The 27,942-nt window shown below is 34.6% G+C and overlaps 1 protein-coding gene across 9 annotated transcripts in view; it reads left to right on the top strand.

Annotated features, from left to right (window-relative positions):
• Positions 1–27,942, top strand: part of LOC123010808 (complexin) — a 104,983-nt gene that overhangs the window by 64,541 nt on the left and 12,500 nt on the right. For 8 of the 9 annotated variants that reach the window (XM_044408001.1, XM_044407984.1, XM_044407960.1 and 5 more), the window contains one exon: positions 3,269–3,336. In XM_044408001.1, the coding sequence (XP_044263936.1) occupies positions 3,282–3,336 (55 nt within the window). In that variant the 5' untranslated portion in view covers positions 3,269–3,281. Of the gene's footprint in view, positions 1–3,268; positions 3,337–17,870; positions 18,002–27,942 lie in introns of those variants that run through there. The other variant, XM_044408009.1, reaches the window with a different exon arrangement.

The raw sequence follows: 27,942 nt of genomic DNA, 5'->3' as shown, positions 1-27,942 counted from the left end.
TTGTGGTGCGATCGACAGCGGATTCTTCGTCAAATTAATGACACTCGGTGAATGAAACTTAATTAGAATGTCGTTTTCATCCTGATACGGTCGTTCGGTTTTCAAGTGCGTTTTTCCGCATCTTTCTTGTCGATTCTCGACCTATATTAAAGTGAATATTCTATGGATATTTGCATGGGAGACTTATTGAGTGGAAATTCCATGTTCCATATATTGAAAGAGACTTTCAAGAACAGATACATGTTTTGTTGATTAGAGAGCGCCTCTTCTCATCTTTGCTTGGCGCTTCTTTCGCGGGGGAGCCTCATTGAAAACACGTCTCGTTGATACAGATTTTTGTTGCTTTAGTCTGGTATTGATACAGGGCGTGCGTTTTGTAATCGTGTGTCTTTTATGAATGGAATAGTGAAAGGTTGCGTGTTATTTCAAGTAAGGGGTGATGTCAGAGACCTCGCCTTGTCATAATTGTTAATACAAGGTGAATAAATTAAATGAGGGGGATTTTATCGCAAAAACTATCATGTCATTCGCAGTACACAAAGCTGGTTTCACAAACAAGCTGGATTTTGCTTGAATATAAAGTCGGCTTTTATTATGATAACATAAATGTATTGTCCGCGATATTTCATGCGAGTAAATTGTATGCATAGCGTAATATATATAATATTTTGTAGACAATTAAATTACCTTTTCATATGGTCGTTTGAATTTATTGTGAAAAAACGGTGCGTTTAAGTTGGACTTTCCGCCCGTTTGGAATTTATGCGCTGTTCGTTCTCGCCGGATTCTAGATTAAAAAATTATTATTTCAGGATCTCACAATTAATTCAATGAAAACACACGCGTTTTTCCAACACATACACATGATGGAAATCTTGTGACGTCAAATGGCGCCAGCTTGGCAGACGTCCCGTGCGCAATATGGCGCCATACGATTTAGTCGTGTCGTGTGTCCGACCCCAAAATTGTGTCAAATTCACTCGAAACCACTAGACATGGATTTTTTCTTTCTCAGAGGAAAAACTGACTGTCATGACCCTCGTCAGATTTTAATTAGTTCCCGGTTTTATGTAATATCGCAGAATAAGATTATATTGAGCTTTTCTAGTCTCCATTAAATTAAATTAAATATTTACTTGAAGCGAGAGAGGGACGTTTAATTTTGAGTCGAGGGACCCCACAATTAAAAAAAAAGTTTTAGGGTTTCGTTTATGATGGGTTAAACGAACTAATGTGAAAATAATTTCTCTTGCATCAAGGGATTGAGCAAGGATTTCGTTTTATTGAAAAGCAAGGACACGTCGTGACGATTTTCTGCGCTAAAGCACATTGTTTGTTCTTCGAGAATCCTTTCAGAGGATACGTTCCACGTTATGAATTTTGTAGGGTAGACAAAGGGGTCTCCGACCATAATTATACGCCAAAGTAGCATGGATGGCTTCTGGCGCCACCCCCTACCACTTTATGTAGGCAACACAACATATAACTGAATATTGGATTGCAGAAACAACATCATTTCTAAGCTTTGATGGAGGGTGTCGCCAGAATCAAATTTGTTTAAAATAATGTCAAACAAGCGAGGGAATTTGCACACACATTTTTTTTACTTACTTTTCATTGTTAAAATTCTTTCAAGAAAAACGAAATATTTCTGGCTTTCTTATTATGTGTTAAATATCTTATTTTTCGGACATTGTTTTGAACGAAATATAGACATATTTTACTTACAATCTTTAAACAGTTTAAACAGTAAACCATCTAGGAAAGGAACCTTTTTAGAGGCAAGTAAATTATCAACAGTTGTCACTATAATTAGTTTTTCACATTAAACCCAAACTAAAATTTATTCAAACAAAGTAAAGGTAAATATAATGAAGCTAACTTCAAAATAATTTATGTGTAGCGTTTGGTCATCACTCATTTATAAATCAGATTTAATATTGGCATGATTTTCATATACAAATTGTGCAAATTGTGTATCGAGTTGAAATTTTTGTTTGGAAATAACGTTACTATTATTCAAAAAAGTTATTTATTTGAAATGTTGTTAATATAAACAGAGTAAGTGAAATTTGATTTAATTGGTTTGTCATTTTTAATCAAAAGTTTAATAATAAAACGAAATGGGTTATTTGTTGTTTACAAAATACATGACTAGATAGCTACACTAACTACATATTTATTGTTGTTTGTCAAATTAACTATTTACATAATGTATTTTTTCCAACACTAATATCTTATACTGTTTCTATGATGCAACTAAGCTTACTGCTTTTACTTATTCTAGAAAATACGTCGTCAATTACATCGTATTTTACAGTGAGCGGCAAAATTCTGCAATAATCTTACATATTTATTAAAACTGAAAATATTTTGTTTTCACAAAAATGATCGAACAGGACAATTTTCTTTTTAAAAAATACAAAATTCTTAACTTGATTTAAAATTGTATGTTTGTTTTTTGTTGATATTATTTCACTTTTTTGGTGATTATTCTTTGAAAACTTTATATAATATTTAATATTTTGGTGTTGTAATTAAAAGATCCATCGAATTGCCTAAAAAAATTAGGGGTTTTCATTAAAAAAAAATGGCAATGACGTCATTACTCAAAAACCAAAAAGTATACAATTTTAAATCAAGTTGGAAATTGTGTAGTTTTTAAAAAGAAAATTGACCTGTTCTACAGCCTACTTGATGCACATTAATATGAAAAAGAGTATATCCTGTCATTTTGTCAATTTTGACATTTCTTTTTTTTAATTGTTTATTTAATTATAACAAATTTTCAAAGTGTTTAATTTTTTAATATCAAAGTATAAATTGTGTTAATTTAATTGTGTTTTTGGGTTTTGAAAGCTTTACTTATACACATTAGATAAAAAGTGCATATTTCTGCAATTGTATATTTAGCTTTAAAATTACCTCGGCGCATCCACCATTTTGCATAATACGGGTTGAAAGTTTATTTTAACAACAACATTTTAATGTTTTTTTAACAGCAACATTTTAATGTTTTTTTTCACCTTCCATTTTCCAGTTAGATGACGCTTCAGATTTTTGTTAGTCTCTGTTTTTAATTTCATCAGTGTTGAAAAAAAATAGTAAAAAACGAAATCGTGCAAAATATGATAAAATTGTTATACAGATTTATAATTTTTATAACAGTAAAAACTGAATATTATAGAATATAATAAACGTTAATAAAGCAGAAAATCCTATTATTTGTGTAGTTGTGAATTTTGAAAAAACTTTGTTTTTGTTTCAGATAATCTTCAAAAATGGCGGCATTCGTTGCGAAACAAATGGTTGGGAACAAATTAAACGCCGTTAAAGGTAAATATGTGCAATGTTAATATCTTAAAAAATTGTGCAATTGCAAAGAAAGGCTTTTGCAGCCGAAGCCATAAATTAAAAGCGAAATAAACGCTACTAATAAAAGAAGCGGCGGCTGTGACCATTCCGAGAGTCCTTTATTTTTCAAGCCTGTGGCTCACATTCTAACGTAAACAGTAACAAATAGCCGCATCCGTTTGTTTAAGATTTTCTGTGTGACTTCTTCCGATTTCTCTAAAGCCCTCGAATAAGAAAGGCAAATACAATTTTCTAAAGTGAGCCTCGACATTGATTTTGGACATTTTAGCGCCGTACTTAAAGGCCGAGTTTTTTTCTTCATCCGTCGAGAGTATACATAATTTATTCGGCTATCTCTAATTCAGGATAATCACAAGCAATTTGCTGTGTCGGTAGGGTTCGGAACGACCCCCACGAGCCCTTAACCTTAGCTGCGCGAAGCACAAAAGGGAGAGATAAAGTTCGGCGAGGGCACCGAAGGTTTATTAAAAGGGCACCTAACGTTTTCACGAACGAAAAGCATATTTTACTGAAAGGATCGATTAATTGAATTAAGTTTCGCGAAATGTACGATTTTGCTTTGAAGATTTTTGTTGAACAATTTCAATTAAATAAATTAATAAATGATCGATTTAAGAAATTTTGCGTTACGCTTCATGAAGTTTTGCTGTAATCGTATCAGGAAACGGTCTGTTTATTTTGTTGTAGTTTTAGTTTGATTTATGGCGAGTCCCTTTGTGTGATGTTGAAGGCTTGTTTCAACCAGAACACAATTAATTCCAAAGCTGAATAAATTCGGGCAATGTTCACTTCAATTAATACCTAATTTTCTTGCTTCTCTTACTTGTTTGGGTCAATATTAATTCAGTTGTGACCACTACAGGTTCGATACACAAACGACACTGATGGTACCTCATATTGCTTTAGATTAGATTGTAATCGCCTAAAATTACCTATTGGTTTATTCATAGGTATCTGCATTTATCAATTTTATCGAAGTTCTAAACTTAATGATCATTTTTATTGAAAAATATGTCGCATTGTTTGTCCTCTTTTCAAAACATATATTCTAAACGTGATTCTGTTCAGATTTCAATATTTGAACAATCTTTGTTTGTTCAAGGATCGATTTTAATGAAAAAAACACAATCCGAAATAAAAACTGCTTCCTGGAAAGCAGTTTTTATTTTTCTGGGCAATTGATAACGCACTCTTTTGTCAAACGTAAACGATTGTCAAAATAATTTTAGTGGAAAAGAGTTGGCAAGACACTCCTATTTTTCGTCTCTCATGATTTTCATAACCAAGAGTTAATATTTAATAAAAATGTTGGTAACAAAAACTAAAATTGTGTGAAAGAAATATTCTTAATGTCATTTTGGGTACTCAAAGTAGATACCTCATCGTGAAATTGCCGCTTCGAGCAAAGCGAGGCAATTGGCAGAAAAACAAATCACAGCGAAGGGACACATTACCTAATCTCATGACTCTGCTCCTTCCAAATGACCTTTCAAAAAATAATTTTCTAGGACGTGTTGGGAGGCGTTAAATCTGCTGTTGATTTTGATCAAATCGACATAATTTGCGAGTGTATCTTGCCACAATAACATAACCGACGTTGTAATAATCTGATAATAGTCGCAATTTATGTCTCGTAATGTGATAAATGTTCAAACGAGGTTATTATTCGTGTTAACAATTAAACAATGTGGATTTGTAGTAATTCTGAAAGTTTTTACTTTGTATTTAACCAGACAAGTCGTAACAACATTGTTGAAAAATAACCACTAAATGCATTCATCCCAAGCATCTGACTAATAAAACTTTATTCTTAATCTCATGTTTTATTAATGGTACCGGCGAGAGTAGCACGAAATAAATTTACTTTTTAAAAAGTTGAAGGGTTTTTATACTTGGACGCAATGAGTGCACTTGCAGCGTTGGAAATAAAAACTTGCAAACTCTCGTAATGCGAGAGATAAATTTAAACAAATCATTTCGCAACGTGATTTCATTTTACGCCATTTATATCACGGTAATGAGGCGTTTCCGGTTGAGTTATCGAGCGATCGAATTTTTCACTTTTCGACACTAAACACTTTCATATTTCATTGGACTGTTGACCGTCGGAGCGTTATACATTTGATGGATTCGTTGCCAGTTCAGCACAAATCTTCGTGATATTAGCGCATCTCGGAGTGGAAATGGAATTTCTTTATGTATATTTATGCAGGGACATAAACTCGACGTTGGAAGTTTACATTGTGACTTAAAACGAGATTTACGAGGTTGGAAGTGTCCACCGATTAGAGCCTCGATTTCGCCCCACTGAACCGTTAAATAAAAATTAGTTATTTGGGGCTGTTAGTCTCCCGTTTCTTATTATTGTGACAAACGAGACAAGGAGTTGTGTCGATTGATGTCATCCGTTTTATTTCGGCGAAATTGGCGCGATACGAAACGTGATTCTTTCACATTTAGCCTATCCGCCGATGTAAAATTCGAGTTTTAAAAGGAGATTTTTCGGAACGTGACTTTGCCGATGACATCGACGTATCGAAAACCGTTCAATTCGCTCTATGAATCTATTTAAAATAACGACGACTGTGTTTTTCTCTTGTAAAGCGAGCAACTTCTGTAGATGATGCTGCGATTCTTTTTCCTGTTTTCGTTTTTTATCGTCGAACAAGGGATGAAACTCCCCTTTCTTTTTTAATATACCAGCTTCTGCTGACACCATTTATTCGCCTCTAACCAAACTTTACTGATCCAATAAAACGACGAGAAAAATCTATTCGAGACTTGATTAAGAAGATTCCCGATCAGTTTAAGGTGTAATATTTCCATATTACCGGGATCGGATAACGAAACATGAACTAACATTATCGAAATGGCTAGTATAAGTTTCGGTATCGTGCCGGGATTTGGAAAAAGGATTTTCGGATAGCGGGACACGGAGTTATTACCGTAAAAGGGACACGGTGACCCGAAATTCGCTTCAGGGGTCGGGGATTCGTCAGAGCAGCCGTTAAAAGGGTGATAACTTATGGGGCGGTAACTCACACAAAGTGCTGCTAAATTGGATTTAAACATGGATTTTCTTAATCGACACATTGCACTGAAATTTTTATCTCTCCAGTAACATACAGGTGTTCCGTTTATATTCTTACAAATTTAAATAGGTGGTAGAATATTTAATTTTAAGACAAATGTTTTGAAAAATGAGAACTACACATCCTAAAAGGGATGCGTTTTTTAAAGGGGTTTTCCCAATATTTCAGAATAGATAAAATTACAAAATTTGGTACAACTGATAACCTTCATACACGTAAACGAATTCCAAGATGAAATGTCAAATTTTTTAATCAGGGGCGTCCTAAACGGTAAAAAAATAATTTCAAATTTTTATGCTGTTTATGGTCTGTAACATAAATTTTAAAACTGATTTTACTCAAAACCGGTAAGTGGTATCGGAAAACACTTTTTAAATGTAAAACTATTTTGTTGCTGAAAGTGGCAAGAAACCACAGCCAAAATAATTAGAGTACTTTTGACCCTAAATCCATCCATTTCAGGAAGCCCCTAATTAAAAATTTCAACATTTTATCTTTGAATTCGTTTAAACATATCAAACTTATTATCTGTACCACATTTTGTATCTTTTTCTAAAATGGTTTCGGAGATATTGGAAAAACCTATTAAAAGACGCATGCCTTGAGGGGTGTAGCTTTCTTGCTTAGCATTTTTCGATACATATTCATAGGAAACTTTTGTGTTAAAATTAAATAATCTATTTCCTAGAATAGAAACGGAACACTTGTATATTATATCGCTAATCAGAAAAAAAAATCTCAAAGTTAACATTCAAAAAAAGATGGATTTTTTTAAATTTATCAATGTGTTCAGGTCAAAATCATATCAACAATTGAAATTTAAATTAGACATGCTTAGCAAGTTGCCTCTTTTAGACGAGAGGGTTTGTTCTTTATGTTTTTTAGGGTGCGAATTACCTATGAGTTTGAATTGGAAGGATTTTATGAGCATCGCATTTAAAGGTCTGAAAGTGGTATTTTTTGAGTGTTTTCGAGTGCTTTTATTAGGTTAATTGTTCAGAGAAAAATCAAAAATAAGTGGTTCCTATTAATTTCTGTTTTCATGCAAAATCCAAATTTAGACCATCTACTTTTGACACTTTTTTTGAACAGAAAAATACAGCACTCTTCGTCTAAAAGGTGAGGATTTTGTAAAGATGATGTTAATCTAATAATGAAACATAGGGAATAAGAATTTTGAGCTTTGTTTTTATCAAATTTTATATTTGTTCTATTTTTAAAAATTACAAAAAATAGATCATTTGTGTCACGCGAGCAACCCATTATTAGTTATTTTCACGAGTAGTAGATCCTGTAGAACAATGTCGAAACATATTGAAATCCGAGGTCACCTTTCTTAAAATTTCTTGCTGCAAACATTTTTGCCAGTTTCAACAAAACCCGCATGTCACGTTTCATCGTCAGCAAAAGCCATCTTCTTCTTCTTGTGTTTTCTTTGTTATTTATTCGTTACTTGTGTTTTTTATGAGTCGTTGGATGAAATTTGGGCAAAGTGAACGAGCATCTTGGTGAAGTTTCAACACCTTCGATAACTCGTGATTAGAAATCTGTATCGGAATTTGTCGGCCGGAACTTTTCCACTTTTCCAGGCGAGCAGTGAAAAGTCTTTAAGACGAGCGAACGCATCCTGGTCTCTGTTTACGAACGATAAGAACGTCACGTTGAATGTGAGTGATGAGGTTCGGATACGGCCACGCTAACGTACATTCTAAGATCACACATAATTCTTTCACGGGACGAGTAGTTAGAATGAACCTGTATAGGACCCACCTTTCCGCCCAGCTAGTCACAGGTTTAGAGACGTTTTCGTGGTGACAGACGCGGTTCAGTGAGCATTTAGTGTGACGGTCGTCTGGATACTCCCGATATCGTCTCGCAACTAGTGAATTATGGCTTTTATTGAAATGCCGTATGGGTCATTGAATAAATTGGTAATTTGCACTAAATCGGTCGAGTTTTATCGCTCCTTATATATAATTCATCGACCTACATTACATTTTTTGATGAAAATTCTTGAGGGACTAATCCTTTGGCGCGTATGCAATAATCCGGACGCCAATTGTGCACATTCCTTCACGTTCCCGCCAAGGAATTCCACTAGAGAGTGGATTAAAGTGTAAAAATGCGTCGAGGAATTTCCATTTATACCGAGATATTTTATAGCTCGTTCAAAAATTCACCTACGATTAATTAAATTGTTAAATGAGAACTGGGAACTTTAAATTTAACGACTCCCATTTCCTGGCGAGTCGAGTGGCGTTCTCCTGACTGACACTTTTAGACAGTTGGATGCTTCCCAGGTTCTGTTTATTACAGATAAGAGACCTATAGGAATAGGACTATGATAGTGATGAATGCTTTATGCGTACAGTTCCTTCGCTCTTTATCTACGCGAAGATGATAAATTACGAAACACATTATTAAGGAAAGCTTCCTACTTTAGTTCGATTTTTTTAAAAGCAACAGTCTCTAGAGACAGTTGTAGTACACTTACGTAAAATGTTAACTAACTAGAAAGATTGACAGACTATTGAAAATGCAGATGGTATAAATGCATTATACTAATTAGACACTTTATATTATGTGATATGTTAGTTATTCAATTGTAGATTTTGATGAACCAAATAGATATATTGAAGAAAATATGAGCTTTTTTCCGATATTAAAGACGAATAATTACAAATTAGTCTAATTTATATAGCCAATTTTCCTTTAGAGATCGCTCCACAAAATGGGAATTGAGAATACTTTGGAAGGTTACAGGTGACTCGTCCGTAACTTCAGTGTCTGAATTAATGTCAATTAAAAATTACTTGAATTGTCTGGAACGACACTTGAACCAATTAAGAGAATAAAAAGTTAAAGTCGCGAAATTGTAGGAGTAAAAGAAAAAGAAATGAGCGTTTAACATCAACGCATTTCGTTTAAGGAAGAAAGATCTCTTGATGAAGACCATGTCCTCAGTAAAGTGTAACGATAGAAGGGAAGGAAATCTTTTGACGTTTTATAAATAAAATCCTTCCGTCCCCTTTGTTAAGTTGGTTCGGTTCTACATTGTCTAATTTAATTGGTTCATGTAACAAAGTGTGTAATTCCCTTTGACAATCGGGACGATTTAGTTGCTTTCGTGTAGAAATTTTTTCAATCGAGAGTTTCGAATCGTGTTATAAGCGTCCGTCTTTCGTATATAGACGTCCTTAATTCTGCATCAGGGCAATAATCGAATAAAACGTTGCCGGGAAATTTAATATAATAAACTAGTAGTGTTCAGATAACAGCTTTGTTAATTGCAAGTAGCGATGAACGCAGGAAGGAAGCGACTGCCAATCGTAACTTCGTTACGTGCAGATTACTAGTTGGATGAAGTGATGATTGGACCCTTTGATTACGGCAGCCAAGGCGCAGCACAAGCAGAGACTTCGTTTCGTATCTGCATTTTTACCTCGTTACTTGGAATCTGAGCCTTCCAATTAGAAGCAAAAATTACCAAAGTCGATTTTTTTCCACGTTCGCCCGCCAAAGTCATATCGGAATATAAGGAATGCAATGATCCACGAAGCACGTCGCGGAATTCGACAAAGACCAATATCTGAACCCCGCGTTATTAAACGAAAGGATATTGGGAAGTAATCGGTATTCAGTCGCCAGGCGATTATCCTAGCTGAATTAATTTGTCCCGAGTCGTTGTTAAAAGTGCCGCAGAATTGGATTTGCATTTCGATCGACGATGCGGTGCGGTGGTGGGAAAGAGAGGATTATGATAAATTTCATCCAACGTCCCTGTTTTCGAATACAATTAAAAGCTCTCTCTTCAATTGGCGCGTTTGTCCAATTTCGAACGCAAACATCAAACAATTAAGAAAACTCACGATGGTTTCCTCGCTAATCCATTAAATCTATCGATATTTGGTGCAATCCAGGGGTCACTCTCCATCGGGAAAGCTATGATTGCGCACTTCCATTATATCCAATTAAAGCGACATTACCGAGCTAATGCATTATACACGTAAGGCGAACTATTACAGAAAAATATTCGGACGTTACGTAAAAGGTGGGGTTTCTTCGTAATCAAATAAAAAACTCAAAACACATTTCTGCTACTCAAACTTACACAATATCGAAATTTTGTGTACTAATCAAATGAAGTGCTTGCTTAGGCGTAGCTAAAGGAATTATTAGCTTCGTCCTGACAGACATTTGATAATGTAACAACAACCCAAACAAATGGTTGTGTTAGAACAGGAGAATTAATTATATTTATCTATGTGCTTTAAGACTCTCAGCCAGTCAGACATTGTTTCAAGTTAAACTTCAGAAGGTTAAAAATGTCTGCAAATGGTTAGGGGGTGAATAATTTGTATAGAACTGACCAAATACGTAATGTCACAATAGAGTAGAAGTTTTGTAATTTTCACAAAGTAATAAAATTATAAAAAAACTTGACATGGGTCACGTCTTCAATTAATTTATGTCATGAAAATTAAATTAAAAATTAAATTACTGAGAGAAGGTTTAATGACTTTTGTTTAAAAACAAAGAGCAACGTTATAAAACGCATTCATTTTCACAAGTAGCAGTTAATGAAATTTTGACCCAAACTAATGTGGAATAAGCGACGAAATTAGAAATAAAAGGAATCTTTGTTTGAAGACGATTAAATATTTGTAATTAATAACTCTTTTATGCAGTTGGCCTTTCGGTTTTATTTTTTGATGTAATTGGCCCAATTTGATTTCAACTTTGTAAAAGCTTTTGGTTACAGCTAAAGCGCCTCTGTTGAAACATCAAGTCTCATAATTCCCATATCAAAAAGAGTTCAGCCATTCAGCATACGCTACTGTAATCAAATCTTAAAACGAATTTTACGTTTTAATTGAGCTTCATCCTTGCATTTTGATTTAAAAATTTGCCTCGATTATTTAGTAAAAGCTTTTTTCAAGCAAAAACTTAAGTACATACTTAATGTTCACGAATTTGATTTAATAGTATAAATGGTGTTTTTGATACTTCTTATCATATTTGACTAACGAGGTAATTTTTTTACCAATTTTGTGTAAACAGGTTTGATTTTTGGGTGATAAACGTTTCATCTGTTATGAAAGTTCAACTAGCGTTCCGTAGGAAATGGATTAGAGAGTTTGTTCGATCACTACATCTGTCCACAACAATTTGAAACAGACACATAGTTCTCTATACATTTTTCTTTTAAAAACTAGATAAAGCAAGCATTTTTTTCAACAGCTGTCACAATTTATTTTCGCGTATTTAAGTACTTTCACGTTAAGCAGTAGGTATGAAGTCAACGTTTCTACTTTGATGATATGACATGGCAGCAAGGATTCAGCATTTCCTAACTGATTGTCTAAACTATTGTTTCAACATTTTTCTTCACGTTTTGGGATCTAAATATGACGTGTGGTGGCAGAAGTTGCCGTCATTTGCGCGTTGAGGCTTTTCACTGAAGATTGAGGTCCGACACTAATCGGTGGAAACCTTTCAGGTTTTGAATCGGTCGATTCAATGATGTGCACTCGCCAGATTACGGCTTTAATTTCATCTGATCGGTTTGGACAAATCATCGTAACGTGTTTGTCATACATGGACGCTTTAATCGTTTAACGGTGCAATTAAACTCGGTTCAATGATAACATAGAGCTGAAGCAGCGGTCACGTAAACTCTGCATAAAGAAAAACAGTGTATCGTATTTTATTCGTCACAAGTTAGGTAGTTGTGTGCGGTTTACGTAAGTAGTTCTATCGGTCCTCTCCATTCGTCGCAAACTAAAGCAAATACAATAAAGTCAGATTCGCTACAAGGACGTGATATTTCTCACGTAGCTGAAATTTATTTGTAGTAAGCGTCGCTGAAATAAAACAAACGTTGGATTCGCGGGCACGTAGATCCGGTACTCCCCCGAAAATTTAAATAGGTCCCATAAAACCGGTAATTTACGATTCACAGACTTTATTCACCAGGGACTTGACGTGCAACTGTTCTCTTTCGTCGACGAATCGATAATTCCGATGAAAAAATCATCATTTCATTATAATCGAAATGACGTATTATTAGACGTACGCACGAAAAATCCGATTTTAATTTTTTCGCTCGATCAAAACCGTACGAGCTCATTTATTAAAGCTATTCCGCGTGTCACTGTGGCCATATACGATTTTTCATACTGAAATACGCGGTCGAGCACACGCTCCCTCTTATGGTTTCTGCACACAACAGTACTCTGATCCTGCGATAATCTGTTTATCAACGACTGGCACGCGTTAATGCATTTTTCATGCCAGAATGCATTTATTGACGGTCGGAATTGCTGCTTTTGTGCTAATAACACACCCGAAATGTCGAAGATAACTCGGTCGTGTTGCTATGACGAAAATGCATCGAATTCGCTTTAGGAAGGTGACGCTTCGGTTGCATCTGTGCAACCGCACCGACAAAACAACCAAGATGATTTTAATTGGTATTACTGTATTTAACGAAGTGGAGAGAATCCACTGGATGTGCGAACTAACCGAATTTCAGACAAACATAATTGATGTTTACACCGGTAGTCTCAAAAGGTAAACATAGTTTTGTCACAAATTTATTTCTAATAAGATACTAAAAAATGAAGTTCCAAATTGGCCGTTTGTTCGTTTTGTGTCCCTTAATAATAACTGAGGCGCAATTACATGGAAACCTTGCTCGTGCCATTTTCCCTTTACCACGCTAGAGAACAATAGATTTTCTCCTGTCCGGTTGTTTCTTCGTCGAATAAATCATTTCGGGCCGAAGTGGGTCAAGAGATCGCTACTCTAGTCCCATGTAAAACCGCACCGAACTCTTCCTTTTCGTCTTGGCATTCGTCCAAAAATGTCCCCGTCGCGTTATCGAACCGCCGAATTTCGGCCGCTTGAACCGAATCGATAACAAAACAGAATGCTCATCCCAAGCAAAGCGCGAGTTAATCGACATCAAATCCCACGTATCGCAGTTGTACCAACTTAACGACGTTAAATTAATAAAGCCGGTAACTGCGAATTTATGTTTTACAGCGATATTTTCTTAACGCGTACCTTATTACATTAAAAGCTTTTCATAGAATTTTCAACGTAAGCGGCGGCAACGAGATGCGTATAATTGGATTCGTAAGAAGACTGTAAAAGGCCTTACCCGAACATTTGTAACTTCAACTCTGAGAACTACACAAATGAAATTCGAACAGCGTTAAAAGAACTTGACGAATTCTTCCCCTAAGAGAAATTTGCAAAAGTTTTTCCAAAATCGGATAAAACGATACAATAGTCGTATTTTATAAAAAAAAAACTGAGTAATTTTACGCTAATTTGCACATGGCAGAATAATTCGATTGTTTTCCTCTTTAGGAATCATTTACGTTTCTTGTTGTACAATTTAATGAAAAAGGTGGATATTAAAAGGAGTATTTTCTTATGGCTTGTATAAAATCGCACACAAAAATACAGACCTTCCTCTACCTTCTTTTATATAAACAAATAAATTTTCATTTTTGCACTACTTTGATGTGAAGTACCTGTTTGAGAATATATCATTGTTATATTCTCGATTATGTTTTCTATGTTTTGATGGTAATATAGCTGTTTTACATCCCGATAGCTTTACAACGGAGTTACAGTGGTGGTTGCTGACTCGAACCCACATTTGTTAGTGTTAAACTTAACAACGTTACAGAGCTGTATTTCGTCACGTAATTTATGGTACATCCTCGTGATTAGATTTGCGGTCAGGATTTCATAACCAACCTAAAAAGTAGAAGCTAAGTACTAAATATTTTGTACCTTGTACATTGACCAGCTGAACCAATGTATTTCTTCAAGTAATAAACTAGGGAGAATAACTATAGTCGCACCTGCATTTTCATAAGATTTACGTAAAATTTATGTACTTGATGTAAAACATGGTAAAGACAAATTATTCTAACCTTAGAAAACGTTATGTACGCTTTTTTCTTAAAAAAAAATTTTAATGTAAAAATCTAAGGCTTTCTTTGATTTCTGATAGAGGCTTTCTTACTTTTATTTAAAATTTTATTAGTGTCCTACGCGAAATATTTGCTGTACTATTTTTTTTTTGTAAATTTTTAATGTGTTGTTTGTCTACAAGAATTATTTTTTATTGTTTTGGATGATTTTTTCTTTTTGTTTGTTCGTTGTTGTTTGTTTCGTTCAATGTAAGATTTTTTTAGTAATTTCACACAAATTTACATGTTCAGTTAACTCCTGGATTGATTTCTCGAAAATGTGGATTCTCATTGTGCAAAGCCAAAGTTTTATTCTTTTTTGAGGAGCTAATAAAGAAAAGTTTTTCAAGATTTATTAGTTAGTGTGAACAAATTAATGCCATTTATTGTAAACGGTTTTTTTTCGGGTAAATTTGATATAATTAGAGTTTATATCTTGGTTAGTGTTTCTTTGCGACTTTGGCGTTGCATTAATTAATCATCTCTTGATGAGCGTTTGGTGTAGGTATGAGCGAATATGGGGCCCATCTGATCAAATTATAGTTGAAAACGTTGTTAAACTATGTTCAGACGCGGCGAGCGTTAAGGACACGGGTCGGATGGATAACTAAATCGTTTAATTTACATAACCCCAGTGTGTCAAGATTATAAAGGATTCAGGTTTTAATAAGCGATGCACGCGCCACTAAAATATCAGCTCTAATAAATCAAGTAGATAATAGGTTTCGATTTTGCTAATACCTCGATCGCGATATTTCACACGTTCGATACACACTCACACATATCGTTTGAATTAAAATCGGGCGTTTTGTTTCGTATTCGCGCGATAACAAACGAATAAGATGAATAAGAAACGTGGTGAGAGGGCTAGAAACATCCCTGATACATTTTCATGATCCAGAAGAACGTCCGAATGCGATTCAACAATCTATCTATAAATCCATCAAGTGCCCGCGATCCATTAAACGTTTACATATACATAATTCAACGTTCGCTTCGTTGACTTGCAGATTTTCTACAGATAAACGAGCCACCATCACGTTTGACACATTTTAAATTTGATCCGGACGAAACAATGGAACGCTACAAATGACTACTGGACAGAAAGGGGATTGTTGAGGTTAGCAGTTTAAATATTTAACGAGCGCGAGTTTTCCGGACGTGACAAATGGAAGGAGATAACAGTACTACGGGCCGAAACAATGATGAATTAAGATGAAACGAGGGTGATAAGCTGCAACTTTTCCAACACGAGTGATTAATGGAGGAACGACCACAAATAACCGCGATCGTGTTAGCGAACGTTCGCTCGAATCGCGCGAACGATTGCTAATGTCATGTGGTGGGATAAAATTTCAGCGTCTCCTCTGAGTTTATTCGCGCACGGTTTCACTCATTATCAAGGGTCTCCTGTTTCAAGTTTCAAGACACTCGAGTTGATTAATCCCGTATAGGGACCGTGTCGAGTTAATCTTCAATACATATTAGATTGTGCCGAAGTTCATTATAGTTCCGCATTTTGGTCTGAACTGCCGATCCGCAAAAACGGCTTAACAATATGCCCGTAGACGTCGAGATTCAAGTTTCCGGGTCTACTAAGACAATGAACAGCTTTTCGTCTCAACGATACAATCTGTCATAAAGTCGTTTCAAGCAAGTCATCCGTCTAATCTGATCCAGAGGAAAGAAAGTCAATTTAGTAGATATGACCGAATATGACGGATTATCGGTCGGCGCCTCAATTAACTTCTTCGAGGTCGAAAAAAGTGAACGCATAAATCTCAGCCGTTCTTGCGCACATGAAAATAATAAATCGTCGATTCGAATAATCTAGGCACGCTCCATTTCTCCTAATCTTAAATCATTGCCGATGCATTATCTTAAAGAATGGTTGGGATGAGCGCGCGAGCGACCACTTTACAACGGCACGTATTATTTGACCGAGGGAACGACGCGCAAAATGTATTTTCGGTGTCGAGAGGATGCCTTATTCACGATGTAACGGCACTTAGATATATTTCCGCCGCAAATGGCCACCTTAATCTAGATGCAATCGGAATGAAAAGCCGTTCCGTAGAAGGAAAAAGCCACGACCCGTGTGCGAACTTTTCTCACGAGAGGGCAAAAAATAGAAAGGAAAAAGAGACTGCATTATATCTAATTTCCTTCTATATCCTTATCGGAACGAGCCGTCACGCTTTATTCCACTAGTAGAATTAATTAAGGGACGTTTTAGAACGCCACAGGGTGTCATAAGCCTAACATGAACTATAAGTAAAAATGTTAAAAAACCAAGAACTCTACCGACTGCCCCAATTTAAATTTTCCTCCCGGCGGCGTGTTTTCGCAGGGGCTATAAATCACAACAGGGAGTGAACCCGTGACATGTGATGGTATACGAAGGATAAAAAATTGCAAAATCCAAACGCTAATCTAATCCACTTTTGACCCAAATGCAATTGCCGTGTAAGCCGAGACCGTGCCATTATCTATAACATTCTCGTACGAAAAAAGCCCACTCTTTGAATTATTACCGTTAGTGTTGATTTTCCGTTTAATTCGAGTATTTGTATACTTCTGGGACGGTTCGTAATGCCCATGAGCAGTGATTTAGTCAGGAAAGCTCTTACGCCGAATGAAAACGTTTTGAAATTCAAATGGCCACCCATCGGAAACTCTAAGATGAATCGTGATTTTACTGCCTGTAACAAAAGGGATTTAAGAGGGGGTGTGATTTTGAACTGTCATGAAATATCGCCAAGTTACATGCGAATTACTTGCTTTTTTTACTTCTTGTAGCAGGGGTTAATTTATTTTCTACCACTGATATATGACGGAGAGTTATAAATTACTTTCTTGATAAACCTTAAACATGCGAGTGTTGCTTGTGTATTTTTTGTTCGGTAACTTTTGAATTATGAACAAACTTGGAGAGCCCTTTTAATAATAAATAATGAAATCCTGGATTTCTTAAGTCTGCTTAAAAATTGTACTATTTTGAAAGTGTTAATTCCCCCCATCACGTAACACCGCAGTTTTGAACAGGGGAAAAGATCGCACGATAAATAAATGTTTTACGAGGGTTTAAGGGCTTCAGGATGTCCCGTCCTGCGTATAAATTACGCCGGATTAAAAATTAAAATCCGTAAAAGTCAACAACTGACACAACTGTCTTATCTTCGATGCATTTTTGGCCAATCATCGTAATGAAGGACGACTTTGTGTGCACCAAATTGTTAACTTATTTATAATACCTCCCACGACATGCGATCAAAAGTTGTAATAGTATGTACTAAATCGGCTTTTCTCCCACTCTTCCCCCTCTCTCCGACCTCGCGAAATAGTATAAAATAGAAATGCACCACTTAGCCGAGAAAGCTCCGCTAACCTAAAATATCGTTCTCCCCACTCTCGCGTCCCTTCTCGTTCCGGTTTTTCGGGGGTGGGGACGAGTGACGTAACACGCAGTGCGGAACAAAACACTAGCGTGCCGAGAACCAGTCCGACATCTAGTGTTCTACGGTCGAGATATGAACATTCTAGGTAAGCCGTGACTTGCCTCATCCTCGGTCCCTCGAGTGCTTGGTTGGGTCAATTGGTACGACTGAATTTTTTTGATTGTAGTTTTTGTTCGCATGGATGTGGAACTCTCTCTCTGTTTTGTGTTCTCTGTGTCATGTTTTGTACTGCTGTAAAGTTTTTTCTAAGAACAATGACTTCCATTAATCAAAAGTTTTTGGAATTTTTTATCGATATATAGGGAATGTTAAGATTATAATTTTAATGAGTTTCTTGTTGGATAAGGTTCGTTTAATAATTAGTAGTGTCTCAGATCTTGGTCGGATGTACATTGCACGTGTTCCCCTCTAGCGTCTGATATAAATTAAGCTGAGCTTTAATCCAAGAGGAGTATGAAAGGCTCTAAATCAGTCAAATAACTGACGTGAACTTTAACCGAAACATTCGCACTCACACATGCCAAGTGCACTAATATTCGTACATAGTATATAAGGAATCCAATTAATTCCCGACGAACAAACTATTCGACCATGCTCCGTCAATAACAGTTTCAGCTGCGTAAATTCCGCAGTGGTCTGCAATAATTTTGCTCAGTTTCTATTGTCGGTTCCGGGAGCTAATTTACAGTTTCGATTTAAGTCAGCGGCAGTCTTCTCGTATCAATTATTTTCGACTAAACAAGCGTCCGTAATTAAATTTGCTCAAGTTTATGTCATCCGTTCAAATCTCCGCTCACTCTACTTATAATATGTATGTGTATAGTTGAAGTTGTTCCTTCCATTGAAGTTTTCGAAGAGACGGGGCGTTTGTCGGGATTAATTCACTTAGGAGTATCGTGAATAGGACACATATACACTCGCATGCCAAGACCTAATTTGATTGTGAGCGCAATTAATCTTACAGTCGGGAACGAGATTATTCGCCAATCTAATTGTCAAGGAGACGATATCCGCGCTAAAAACTTCACAATAATTGCATTTTGAACTTTGACAAGTGCGGAGATGGAGCAAATCGACGACCAAGTGGCCGACAGCTGCGACAAGATTTCTTAAAACTTTCCTTTTGCTTGTAGTTTGATATTCAAGGAAAATTTTAATCGGTTTTATTTCAACAGCTACGACAAGAAAACTATCTCGAAAACGGAAATTTTTACTTACTTGCTCTCTAAGTTTTAATAAAATTTATTAGCAACATATAAAGAGATTAAAATTTATTTCAAACTCTTGAAGTAGTTGCAACTCACTCGTCTCTTCTGCATGTAAATAAATATACTCCGCCTTCGAATTTAATTAATTCTATGTAAACCAAAATTCGCAAAAAGTTTCCGAACATGGAAGTTTTGTCAGTGATCATTGTGCGCTTTAAGTTTTAGGCTATTTACATATGCATCACCTACGAGAATTGGCGAGAAATTTTAAATTCACAATTTTTTTCCTAACCCAATTTCCACAAGTTTTTAACAACTACTCCTAACATCTCCTCTATTTGAAATTTTTGCATACCTCAACACCTGAATGCACTTTTCTTAATGCAGGCTTTACTTCCGTTTTTTTAAAATTAATACAAAACTTGAAAAAATTCTAAAATTATGTATCTCAATTTAATAGTTATTTATTCGACGAGTAAATCGGACGCTTTATTTCACGAGTGGATTATTAAACCACGAGTGTTAACGAGTGGTTTATCATCTCCGAGGTGGAATAAATGAACCGATTTACACGGAGACGAGTTGAATACAACATTTTATTCTTCGAATTAGACTCAAGAAGGCTTAAAATTGCTTTAAATCTATTAGAAATAGTCTGACGTTTCGTATTGAGGAATGCCAAACAGTTGTCAAAACTTCCTTACACGGGAAAAAAACCGTAAATCTCGACAGTGTCGAAGAATAAATAACAAGTTTACTGTTTTTATTATTTTTTTTTAAATTTTGAATAGTAAACTAGAAAAGTAGTCCTTTATTTACTGTAAAAATTTAGCATTTTCTTTAAATAATTTTGTCAGTTTTATCGACACACAATGTATTGCAACTGTGATTATTCAGCATACCTATCTCGAGATTGTTGCTTTTGCCATTATACGTAAAATATTTTATTAAAAAACAAACACCCTCATTGTATTTCACAATAGGAAGTTGTAACACGTGTTTTTTATATTATTTATTCTATTGAGCGCTTTTTGAATTGATTTATTATTATGGCTAAAAGTTAAAACTGATAGCATAAATCGCTTTAAAATATCTCAAATTGCATTAGTTTTGGTGAAATACGTTGATTCATAACAATTTCTCATTTAAAAACGAGAATATGCAATCAGTACCGGTGAAAGTATTGCGTAAAACTTTGCCAAAAACAGAGTTGCAAAGTTGTATGTGTTGTAGTTGTAACACACAACATCGTCACAGCAAACACAAAATAGAAAAAATATGTTTGAAATTAGTATTTTTTTATAAAAATTAGGTAAAACAGAAATGCGAAAATAGTATATTAAAAACAACTTTCATAATACTAGTGGCGCAATCACGAGTTATAGCTCTTAGTTTTAAATGATTTAGTCGCTTTTTGACTATCAAGACGTCGCTTTCCTTAATATCAATGAAATTTCCCATTTCGAACTGTGGAGTTTAAGGATTAATCATTAAAAATTTTATGTGACTCATTAATCGATTGTGTTACTCGTAGGTAAACAGCGACTACTTCAACTTGGATGGTTGGAAACAAGGTTAAAATAGAGCATTTTGAATTGTTTGTTAATTCAAATAATAAATATTTATGGGCTATTAAAACTCAGAAATGGTGGATGCGCCGGGATAACACATAATTATAGATATATTTTCTTCATACCCGCTTTATTTTTTAATACATAAGAATAGAAGACATAAATCACTTTAACGAGACAAGATGTTATGTAAGTAGTAGAGATTTGGCGGAAATGCAAAAGAATCTGCAAAAAAGTGCAAAAACCGGCTTAACCCTTTGCCATGACGTGAATTTACGTCTCGCACCCCAATCGACGTCTCTGACACGGATTATATCCACACCCTTGCTACAAAAATCGCTTTTCTGGTTATCCTCCGGAATCGATTCTATTTTCGCATTTAATCAAAGTGTCGTCGTATGCTAACGTTCTGACGAGGGAATCAACCGATGGCACGTAAACGGCACCCATACATGTAACTCGGGACATTCATCAATAATTTGCTGATTCGACGTTAATGCATGCATGCCAATCCGTCAACTGGTAATTATCACAAAGAGTAGTCAAAAATCTGGGACTAAATTGAGTCAAGACGTAAAAATTGCACTAAATGCGACCGTAATTCACTTAACGATCGAACAAAGTGAATGGTAACCGTTTAACAATGTTGCTGCAGCGGCCGTAAACCGTCACTTTTAAGTGCGTCGACATAATTTTCCTAAGTGGTACCCTAATAAAAAAATAAACACATTTATTTCCGCTTCGATGCCGTAACGACGCCGCTTAATTAGCCCCAAAGAAATAATTCTACGTTGTTTCCCCGATAAAACATCCTATTTACGATGTGCATGACAATGTTGGGTTCGCCCCGTTCGTTGTAATCCTCGAATTCGGTTTGTGTTATCGATCCCGACGAAACAATAAGCTTCACCTGTCATCGAGATTGACGTGATCCAATGACGTTTTGTTTTTGAGTATTTTCATTATGCTGAATTCCAACTCAACATCGCTTGGTTATGTCAATATATACCAGTCATCAAACAAGCGGAAATTTTGCCGGTCAAAACTGTATAATTGGTTACAGAATGTTCCCCTTCTGTTGTAACGTCGACTTTTGCCTTTTTCATAACGGGACGACGTAAATTGCCTATTTAGAGGTAGTAAAAATTTTCAGGGTTTCATATTCGGGAAATTATTACATGCAAATTCGCCAAAAGTATTGTCGAAAATTGCGACAGGGTGATTTATGAAATACATATTTTTACTCTCCATAAAGGGCGAACCATTAATTCTTAGAGAGAACTGAAAATGGATCTAAAAATGTTTAGCAAATTTGCATGCAACTCCGGAGGTGTTGGAGGATCATTACAGCTTAAAATATCTGTAAAATAGTCCTGTTTTGACTCATTTAATCGATAAAGGGGCAATCGTGTCCTAATGATTCACCCCATATCCTAGAAAATTGATTTTGCAAGCTCGTCAATTAATTTCTAAACTCAATAATGTTTATCTAATTAACAAAATAACATGATAGCTCTCATTTTCATCCTAGTTTTGCAACTTGTAACATTTCGCTTCTAAATAGGTTGTATGAGCATGTTCTGTGTTAGCTTTCGGAATGCGTGTGAAACAACAATTGCTCGAAACTGAGCCGTTTTGAGTTTCAAAGAGACGTCGCTGTTAATGAAAAGTTCGTATATGTGCTCTAGACACAAGCAACTAACATTATCTCTTCGTGTGAGAGAATTTTTCGAGCAGGCATCCGTATTTAAAGGCCCTTTTGTTCATAGAGAGCAATTTCAATTATTGAAATCACTTTCGGAGGAACAAAGATATTCATTATTTCGTACTGAATATTTCGGTAGAAAACGATTGCAATCGCGGTATTAATTCCGATTGGAGGCGGAGGTTTTTAGTGTGATGCACTTTTCGGATTTCTAGTCGCGTTTTGATGCAACGTGATGTGTTTTATCATGTGTTATTTAATGTGAAAACAAAAGTTTTATCAAATAGTGTCACAGACACAATGTGCATTATCGTCACCCTGGGGCCACTGTTCATGAACAGTTCCAGCGACACTTTGATGCTATCTTGGTCTCATTACGGTGCATACAACAGCGTCACAACTGCGATGAAAATAAAAGTTTTGCTTTTTAGACGACTGGGTTAACTTTCCTAGCGAGTGACATAACTCAATTAAAAAGTTGTAAACACAGAAAAAATCACTTTTACGACTGAATGTTTTGTTAAGGGAACAAAATTAGAATATATTTCGTATTAGACGGACGTGTTTATGCATTTATTTTACTTAAAAATTTAAAGCATTTGGATAATACGAGTAATATGAAGATTATATCCTTTCTCCCCCTTCGTATTTACCGAATTTTGTTCTTGCTTATAATTATCTGAGGTACTTTAGTTTAATTGACTTGAAAACATAGACCAATTTATTGAATATAATTAACTTCAATGATTATTAAATAAATTTATGCCTACCAGTGAAGATTGATATGAGCTAATTGAATATATCGGTTATAAATCGTTAAAGGTATTAATTTAAAATACATATAACAAAAATTTTCATATATTTTGGAAATGTTGATGAATTACGATCAGTAAAATACGTTATTAATTATTTATTGCCGTGCAGGTTGTAAAACAGGTTGTATTTAATTAAAATGAAATAACAAAACAGGGTTTAGCTATCACTACAATACAGGGTGCGCCAGAACTCATGCCCCAGAGAAAAATTTCAAGTAAGATAAGATACTAGGAACGTGGAAAAAAATGTTTAAAAAATGCTATCTGTTAAAAAAAATTGACATTTATTTTTTGACATTTGACATTTTTTTACGTCTATTTAATGACACTGATGATCTTGTATATGTTTTTTTGTACAATTATTTAGTAAAGGTACAAAAAATTTGCCAATAAATGCCACAAACAACATTGAACAGAATTACAATTCAAGATTCCTCTTCTAATAGCCTGTAGCAAAAACACTTGAAAAATTATTGTTCCAACGGAAATAAGTACAGTCAAAGTGCAAAATTTAATCTCTCATAACTTCGAAATTTTTATAGATAAATTCTTTTAACATTTTTTTCATGTAAGATACCTTATATGGCATTTTTCTCTGGGGCGCGAGTTTTGGCGAACCCTGTATAGACTAGATATCTTTCAAACAATTCTTAAATTGATATCCTTACATTCTGTACAAGTGAAAGAACTATAAGATTCTGTTTATTACCCATTTAGATAATCTATTTTGAATTTTTCATCATTTCCATAACCGGCGCACTAGTGGATTTTACGGCATATGATAAATATTACTGCGAGTATTTTATTAAAGTTTTAAACTTCAGGAGACGCAAATTACCCTGTAACAAAATACTTCAACCTAGTTTTATTTTATTAAAAATTCTAGTAGTAATAAACAAGTCATGAAATTTTGTTCAGTTCAAGTTCGGAGCCATTGAATTTGAATAAATTAAAATGTGAAATAGTTTTTTGTGTTTTACAAAAGTTTTACTTTTAAAGATGCTCGACTCTAAAGCGGGAATTCTTTTCAAAGCTTGTCATAATTTTGTGGAAATGAGAATTCACTTATTTTCAAACTCACGCATTTTCATTTAAAATTTCCTCTTAGAGTTTTAACTAAAAGTTCAATTTTTATTTTGTTATAGGAACAAAAAAATTTAAAAATAAAGACGATTACATTACAACTATTTTACTGTTTAAAAATAAAGTTTTATTTGCATTGATTATGTTGCAAATTTTTAATATTTACTTTTATGTTTTTTGTTAGTGCCTAACCATATCTACAATATGTGCTCATATTTGCAGATTTTATTTCGTTTACGGTTGTGTCAATATTTATTAAAGAAAATGGATATCCGATCGCACATATTTTAACAATAAACTCAGTAAAATTGTATAGTCTGTGTACTAGAATTTCGATCAATCGTCGTATCTGATGAGAAGAAAAATGCAAACGGCGCCTTTCGTGTACAGCTCCACTCGAAACTCGATCTCGTTTATGTCGAACAAAAGACGAAAATTAAACCTTGAAGGGATAGCTCCAGCTTTGGTTGTCTATTTATATTGAAGTGCACAGCCCAGCCCCAGCCAGCACCATCTCTAATATCGTATCATAACCAATACAAACGGCACATTGAAATGTGATTTCCCTTCATGTCATGGTGTAATTAGATCGAAACCGGCTTTCAAAGGATCCTCTCCGTCACTTACCAGTCGCGTTCTGTATGTGACGTCATACAGAAGAGAGTCCTTTTGTTGTAAACCGACCGGAGATTGGAACATCCGCGATAAGAACGCGCCGTCTCATTGTTTACGTCCGTGATACGCACGTGAAAAAAATCTCAACGAATTTAATTAAATCCGATTTGGACCCGTAAGTGGAATTCTCGACACCCATATGGTGACAACCGCCGGTAGCATCTGTCGTCAATAAAACTCGAAATTGGACAAATACATCGAACTTATTTCTTGACGCAATTAATGTTGGAATTGAGAAGTGGTAGAGTAAATGTAAGTTAAAACGCCCTGTTGAAGCTGTTTAGTCTAGCGGAAGTGATCGAAATCGACGGGTGTAAAAAGAAACATTTTCTGCAACACATACGGAATGCGAGCAATAGAATAAGGGCATTTTAAAGAGTCGACACGAAGGGTCGGCTGTTAAAAGTGTGCCGTAAACATGCTGAGTTATTTCGAATTTTCGGCTAGGGCAAGTGATAAAATCCGGACGGTGCGGGGTTATAAAATTTTTCGCTTTGCGTGGGGATAATGTCTTTCATTTCCTTTATTAGATTGAACGCATTGGAAGATAATTTTTTAAATCAATAGTTTCTTTGAATAATTTACATTTACAATTGCTGTCAATCAAAAGACAACCTTGAAATAGTTACAATTATTATTAAGCTAATAGTATATTACACACATCAGAGTAAGGAACTGCTTTACTAGATTGGTTAATTGTTAAAACGTTAGACTAAAATAAATCCTTCCTTCGAGGTTTGTACACATTTTATTCGGGATCATCCATTGTTAAAAATAACAATAGTTTACTATAAATGAATAATCAATATCCTCATGTAACAAATATAACTCAACGTAAGCACGACATGGTAATAAAATATTTTTTTTTTATATAAATATAATTATAATAACTGAAAAACTGACAAAATGACAAAAAAATGACGTTGCTAAATAAAGAATGTCAAATAACAATATAACTTAATTAAGAAATTGTAATGATAGCGGGGATCATCAGAGTTATGCTAGCCCCTCCCCAGGTATGTAATTTTTTTCGGGGTATGTAATAACTAATAATTTCCCGGCTAGTTTCATTAATCATCTAGTTCCCCGCTGTTATGTTACGTCATGAAATGCGAATGCGAATAAAAATATTTTGAAGGCAATTATAACAACAGATTTTCAAAAATTACATTTCATACCTACGGGCGCGTTAATTGCATGGAATTATTAGTCGCTGGGTAACAAAAGAGCTCTTGTGATATAAAACTGTATCTTTGTGCTGCTTTAAGGCAAGACAGTAACTCCATAAAAGAGGCGTCCAGGAAATAATGTTTGTCGTCTTATATATTGGTATTTTTTATACATACAGAACGTCCCGCACCTTCGTAATACTGTATCATCGGACGATGCCCTAGACAACAAGAAAAATGTTAAAAAAATCTATCTATAAAAATTTTGAAGTTATGAGAGTTTAAGTTTGACTCTATTTATTTCTGTTGGAAAAATAATTTTCCAAGTTTTTAATAGCCTACAGGCTATTAGAAGAGGAAACAAAAAAGTTCTATCCTGAATTGTAACTCTGTTTAGGGTTTGTGTGGCTTTTATTGGCAAAATTTTTGTACCTTTACTAAATAATTTAAAAGAAAAATATATACAAGATTATCAGTAACATTAAATAAACATAAAAAATGTCAAACGTCAAAAAATAAATGTTAACATTTTTTGACAGATACATACATGATTGTTTTGGAGCCGAGGGGGTAAAGTAATTTTTAACAGTTAAGACATAATCAGCTTAAGATATTATTTTTCCTTGTATAACATGGAAATTTTTTCTTTTAACTGTGTGTGAATTAAAAAATTGGAAGGCTTTATTTATCTATTTAAATGTGGATATGTAGAAGTTATTTTAATAGTAAAAATATATTTTTTTCTGTTAAGTAGTAGTGTCGTTTAGTTATGAGCGTCCTCAATATAATTTAATGTTTGCCTTTAAAATCATATTACATCATTGTTGAAAAAAATTCTGTTCACACATACAATCCTAACATTCCTAATCATTGCAATCGCAGTTGTATCTACTCCTGAATAAAATATGAAAATTCAATTTTTAAATTATTTGCTGCATAATTCTCAGTGATAAAACTTTAGTTGTTACTTGGTTCTCAAAATTCGCTACAAAAATAGATTTATGCCTTTTTACAGTGTTGCATCACTGATTTCGATTATATATACAGGGTTAGTTTAGTCACAGGAGAGTTACTTCTGAAATAATTTGGGCAGCAATCCATTATACAATTCACATAGGCGTCTAGTTCCTCATTTTTAAAAATTATAAAATTGAATCCAAGAATACTTTTCATTTTGACATTTAAAAAGTAACAGTCAATTTTCGTTAATACAATGTATTATTACACAAATAACGAAAAAGTGGGCATGCTCTTAATCCAAAACGCAAGAAAAATGCTGCTGCGGTAGCAGCTCTGTACTTGAAGAGGTATCCAAATCGAGTGCATCCGTAAATAAAATATTATATCCAGTTACATACGCTAAAGGTATTTTTGGTTGCAAACTAATTAATTTTCAAAGTAACTCTCCTGTGACTGACCCTGTATATATAAATAATTGAAAACTGTATAATAAATAAATATTTTATAAAAACAGATCCCTTGGTATTCGTCGCATTAACATTCTCTAATTTATTTTAGGTAATATACAAATAAAATAAAAATTAGAACGTAATTTTGCTCATTTTGTGCTCTTGTTAATCGTAACCCTTAGAGGATGAGGATCGCTAAAATTCCATATTTTGAATGTTTACTTTGGTACGTTGCCACTGGGATTATAATTCTTCCAAAATTTGCAGAAAATTATTTACAGCAAACGAGAATGTGATAACATTATATCAAATTCTGAGATTGAAAAACGCCGTTCGTCGTATTGAGACGTCGAACAACTTTTTTATTGTTCAAATCATGCAGAGAAATTTT

Source organism: Tribolium madens, unplaced genomic scaffold, assembly GCF_015345945.1.
Source record: "Tribolium madens isolate multiple individuals breed KSU strain unplaced genomic scaffold, Tmad_KSU_1.1 Scaffold_19;HRSCAF=116;Tcas5.2_LG9, whole genome shotgun sequence".
Classification (NCBI taxonomy): Eukaryota; Metazoa; Arthropoda; class Insecta; order Coleoptera; family Tenebrionidae; genus Tribolium; species Tribolium madens.
Note: the sequence above shows the minus strand (reverse complement) of the source record. Positions and strands in the feature narration are given on the sequence as shown.